Below are 5434 nucleotides of genomic sequence, written 5' to 3'. Positions count from 1 at the left end.
AAAAAAAAAAAAAAAAAAAAAAAAAAAAGCGACGAATGAATGAAAACAGAGACACCCTCCTTCCTGAGTTCTAGGCCAGCCTGGTCTACAGAGTGAGTTCCAGGATAGCCAGGGCTACACAGAGAAATTCTGTCTCTAAACAAACACAGATAACTTGGAAATTCCAATGCTCCTGCCTCTACCTCCCAAGTACCGATTACAGGCATGAGTCCCAGCCCTGCTTATGCTATAGACAGAATCCGGGGACCCTTCCATGCTACGCAAACTCTACCAGCTGAGTTACACCCCAGTGTCCTGGCCTTAGTCACCGAACAAGTTTTTCTTACTGGGTATCGAACCATGTGATAGCAATTTGGATTTTAATTAAAAAAAAAAAGGAAGTGAGTTTTCACTGAAAATAAAGCCATAAACGTATCAAGAATATAAAATATTAGTCTTTAATAAAATCTGTTTTCTACAAAATCGTGATTCTCAAGGCATCGAAGGCAGGGCTTCTGTACAGGAGGGCTGCATTTCTGGGTCATGATGAGTCTCTCACTTCTTCCTGGTCTTTCCCCCTGTAGGTGCCTCATTCTTCTTGCCCAGAATCTTCAGGAGTGCCTTGGGCATGTAGTAAGGCCGCTCCTGGGAACCGTCATTTCTCTCCAGGTCCTCGACTGAGAGGCAAAGTAGATCCGTCAGGGTGGATCCTGATAATGGCACCCCCACTGTACCCCAAAATAATCTGGGGTGTATAAACCAAACAGCCTGGTTTCCTGTCCGGGCCACTTCAGGCAGTTTGATACAACCTCCCTGGCTGGCTGTAGACCAGGCTGTATAACCTGTTTTTCCTCACACAAAGTGGGATAAATAACTGTATGTGTCATAGGGTGATAACAAGATAAAGAAAAATCGCATGCCAGACCATCATGGTGGCTTTCTCTGTAATCCCAACATTTAGGAGGTAGACATGGGAGGACTTAGACTACAAAGGCCCCTGAGGTCTCCACAGCAAAACTCTGTCTTGAGAATGGTTGTGCATACCCATGATTTTAGCGCTTGGGAGGCAAAGGCCAGAAGATTGTTTTGAGTTAGGTCTAGCCTAGTCTATATAGTAGGAGCTAGCCAAGAATACATAGAGAGGCCTGATGTAAATAAATAAAATTTAAGCAACAAGCAAAACCCATAAAACAATAAAATATTCATGTCCATTGCTTAGTGCATGGCTGGGGGGCTGCTACCGCGGTAGGGCCATTCCTGCTTCTCAGGCCCAAGGCTCTGGCTTCTATATCATGGTCACCATTGTCACCAGGTCAAAAAACACAAGAATTCTAGCACTTGGGGGCTGAGGTAGGAAGATCATGACTCTGAGTCAGCCTTAGCTATAGACTTAGTTCCGGGTCAGTCTGTACTATAGTCTGTTCCTGTCTCACCTCGATGCATGACCCCCCCCACACACACACACACCAAAAAACAAAACAAAACAAAACCAAAAAAACCTGACTACCTCCTAGGAAGTGTTTTGTGGTTAAACTCAGGCCTCCGGCTGAGAAGTTTCCCCTGTCTGAGAATGCCCAGGCTGTATTCCCTTCTTTCCTTCTTCTTTTTTTTTTTTTTTTTTTTTTTTTTTGGTTTTTCGAGACAGGGTTTCTCTGTGTAGCTCTGGCTGTCCTGAAACTCACTCTGTAGACCAGGCTGTCCTCAAACTCAGAAATCCGCCTGCCTCTGCCTCCCGAGTGCTGGAATTAAAGGCGTGCGCCACCACACCCGGCTGCCCTTCTTTCCTTCTTAAACGTCTAGCCTTAGAGTGTCTGAAGACACACCCCCCTGGCTCCTTTAGCTCACAACAAGCAACCAGTCTCTAAGAGAAGCCTGGGGGCCTAAGAGCTTGAGGGTAGGTGGAGGGTTGGGGGGGGGGGACACTCACGGAAGCAGAGGAAGAGCGTGTCTACACACATTCCAAAGACGCTGAAGAAGCCACTGGCAATGACGTAGGCTCCCATGATGGAGGTCTGCAAGAGACAAGACTGATTGGGAGCCCTAGGCTCCTCTGGGGATGTGGGTGGGGCAGAGAGAGGTGTCACTCACCATGATGGGCAGCCAATAATAGTTGAGGTTGGGGTTCTCAAAGTCTTTCCCCAGCCCCTTGATACGACCGGAGAAAAAGAAGAAGGACAGAACACCTGTGGGAAAGAGTCCTGCGGTCAGTGCTGTTCTTCCGAGGACTCCCCCTTCCTGCACCCCAGGGGGCGCCTGACCCTGTAAACCCTGGTCTTGACCCTTACCAACACCTCCAACCACCAGCAGCTTCCCAAAGAACAGCAGCAGGTCAGTGACTTTATCCAGGACGACGACCCTACATGGAAGTCAGGATAGCCTGGGGTGAGGGTCCTGGCAGGTGATGGTGTGGCACTGGACCAAGCACAGGACATTTCTGAGACCAGCTTTGGGATGGGAGAAGTGGGTGGGAGACCCCACTGGGGCATGGCGGTCTGACCTGAGAACATTCCTCATGAGCAGCATGAAGGCATTTTTGGCTGAGACACAAAAATTCTTCCCATAGATGGCGATCTGTGAGGAGCAGGGAAGGTCTGAGCCACACCTCTGGTGAGCTTGCCCACGTGATGGTGGAGCCCGGGCTGAGGGACACAGAGCCAGGGACGGATGGAGGTTTTGCTCACCATGATGTAGGCATTGCGGTTGAGGAACTTAATAAACTTCTCCAGACACCAGAGGCAACACTTGAAGCAGCAGATGATGCAGCGGGCCACAGGGTTCTGGGATCCTGGGGACAAAGGAAGCTCACACTTAGCCGCCGGCTTCTGCCTTTGTCTGCCTGCCCTTCCAAGGCCCTGGCTTCTCAGCCCACCACCTGCTCACCTCTTAGCTTGTGGTCGATATACTCCAGGATAACCCGGGCTATCTGCACAAGGGACAGAATGAGGGCTCCAAACGCCAGTGAGCCAGTGTGGTAACTGCAGGGGCAGTTAGTTAGGTGAGATGAGGCACCCCAGGACCCCTGGTATCTCTAGGACTAACACTTCCCTAGGCGGTTGCCCCTGGTTTACCGGAGTGTGCGGATGAAGGCTGAGCTTAAAGGGAAGGTAGGGATGTCTCGAGGCTTGTGAAAGGCCCAGTAGAAAGAGGCGAAGGCCCCGGCAAGGACACACTGGCCCAGGGCCAGTACCCAGTTAACAGTCCAGAAGAGCCCCAGGACTCCGTAGATTTGCAGGTTGAAGAGAGAACGCTGGGCTAGGCCTGTGGTCGAGTAGCCCCTGAAGACGCACATGAGGTTTGGGCACGAGGAATTCAATGGGGCCTGGGGGTGACAGGACATAGCAGGTTCATGCCCGGAGTTGCAGGCAAATCCTTGACCTTCCCTGTTCCTAGTGGCCTCCAGACTCAGACCACCTCAGTGCTGCCATAGTGTGACTAAGCAGCTTCCTGGTTTCCAGATTGGCACAAGCTATTCAGAAGGCAAGCGAGGTGCGTGCGTGGATGTTTTCGACCCCTGTCTCCCTCTTACTTTCCCAGCAGTTTGCTTCTGGAGAAGCCTTGTATGCACTGAACACACTGTGCGTATTTAGTGATACTAAAGTGACTTTGTGGGCTCTAACAATGACACAGTTATAGCATGCATGTGTGTGTGTGTCTGTGTGCATGCATCTGTGGTGTGTGTGTGCACACGTGTGTGGTGCATGCATATGTGCAAGTGTATGCATGTGTGTATCTGTATGTATGTGCTTGTCTGTATGTGTGTGTACATGTCTGTGGGATGTGTGTGTGTGCAGTGCATGTATGTGTGTGTGGTACATGTATGTGTGACTGTGTGTGTGGTACATGTATGTGTGACTATGTGTGTGGTACATGTATGTGTGTGTGTAGTACACATATGTGTATGGTATATGTGAGGGTGTGTTATATGTGTGTATGTATGTGTGGTACACATATGTGTGTGGTATGTGTGTGTGAGTGTGTGGTATGTGTGTATATATGTATGGTACATGCATGTGTGTGTGGTATTTGTGTATGTATGTGTGGTACATGTATGTGTGTGTGGTATATGTGTGCATATGTGTTTTATGTTAATATGTGTGCATGTGTGAGTGCATTGTATGTATGTGTGGTACATGTATGTGGGTGTAGTATGTGTGGGTATGAGTGTGTGGTACATATTTGTGTTTGTGTGTGAGAGTTTGTGTTATATGTGTGTGTATGCATTTGCTTTGCTGGGACTGAACACCAAATCTCACACATCCTATAAAACTCATACACAAAATTGAGCCTCCTGCCCTGCTTTCGTTATCCTTATGCCCACCTCAGCCCCTGCAGCCACCTCTCCTCCTCATTTCTAGTGTAGAACTCGGGGCTTCAGGAACAAAAGACAACTTTTTATCACTGCCCTGCTTTCTGAGCGATCTGTTGAGGGGCTAGGGAAGGATATCAGCTGATAGAGTGCTTGCCTACCATGCACAAAGCCACCACATCAAACCCTGAGTGGGGACTGGAGAGATGACTCAGCGGTTAAGAGCACTGGCTATTCTTCCAGAGTGAACCAGGTTCAATTCCCAGCACCCACATGGCGGGTCTGTAATTCCAGTCCCCGGGCATCTAACAACCTCACATTGACATGCACACAGTCACAACACCAATGTACACAGGTCACTTTTGAAAAACTGCACTTTGGGGCACACCTGTCGTCACAGCACATGGGAGGCAGAGACAGGAGGATCAGAAGTTCAAGATCATTCTTGGCCACACAGCAAGTTTCAAGCCAGCCTGAGCTACAATCAGACCCTGTCTATGAATAGATAAACAAACAAGCAAGCAAGAAAATGCTGTCTGAGATCCACCTTATTGGACTGAAGAGATGGCTCAGCAGTTAAGAGCACTGACTGCTCTTCCAGAGGTCCTGAGTTCAATTCCCAGCAACTACGTGGTGGCTCACAACCATCAGTAATGGGATCTGAAGCCCTCTTCTGGTGTGTCTGAAGACAGCTACAGTGTACTCACATACAATCTTTAAAACAAAACAAAAAGCCCCCCCCCTTATTTACATGTAAAGTGGTATGGTACAGTTTGTATTCAAACTACCTATGTGCTATGTGGTACTACATTTCAGGTCAGCCTGGAAAGAAAGAGGAGAAGAGGAAGAAAGAAAAAGAAAAGCAAGCCAGCTATGGCATGCCTCTGGCTGCTCTTGTAAGAGAACCAGAGGTCCATTCCCAGCACCCACATGATGGCTTACCACTATCTATAACTCTAGTTCCAGGAGATATGATGCCCTCTTCTGGCCTCTTTAGATAGCAAATACAATGCTAAGCATAGACATACATGTAGGACAGACACCTGTATGCACAAAATAAAATAATAATAAAGTGCATGAAATAATGAAATAATAAAAGATATAAAAATTTTAAAAGAGGGGGAGAGAAAAACCTTTTTTTTTTTTTTT

At 48.0% G+C, this 5434-nt stretch overlaps 1 protein-coding gene across 1 annotated transcript in view; it reads right to left on the bottom strand.

The window, feature by feature from the left end:
* Positions 1–439: 439 nt before the first annotated feature.
* Positions 440–5434, bottom strand: part of Slc44a4 (solute carrier family 44 member 4) — a 16911-nt gene continuing 11916 nt past the window's right edge. Inside the window, exons 14-21 of the mRNA XM_021149668.2 lie at positions 3048–3298; positions 2860–2954; positions 2661–2764; positions 2477–2550; positions 2265–2335; positions 2068–2162; positions 1907–1991; positions 440–656 (exon numbers count right to left, since the gene is read on the bottom strand). Of these exons, the coding sequence (XP_021005327.1) occupies positions 535–656; positions 1907–1991; positions 2068–2162; positions 2265–2335; positions 2477–2550; positions 2661–2764; positions 2860–2954; positions 3048–3298 (897 nt within the window). The 3' untranslated portion in view covers positions 440–534. The remainder of the gene's footprint in view (positions 657–1906; positions 1992–2067; positions 2163–2264; positions 2336–2476; positions 2551–2660; positions 2765–2859; positions 2955–3047; positions 3299–5434) is intronic.

This window comes from Mus caroli, chromosome 17 (genome assembly GCF_900094665.2).
Source record: "Mus caroli chromosome 17, CAROLI_EIJ_v1.1, whole genome shotgun sequence".
Taxonomy (NCBI): Eukaryota; Metazoa; Chordata; class Mammalia; order Rodentia; family Muridae; genus Mus; species Mus caroli.
The sequence above is the reverse complement of the archived record's forward strand: the minus strand, read 5'-3'. Positions and strand labels throughout refer to the sequence as shown.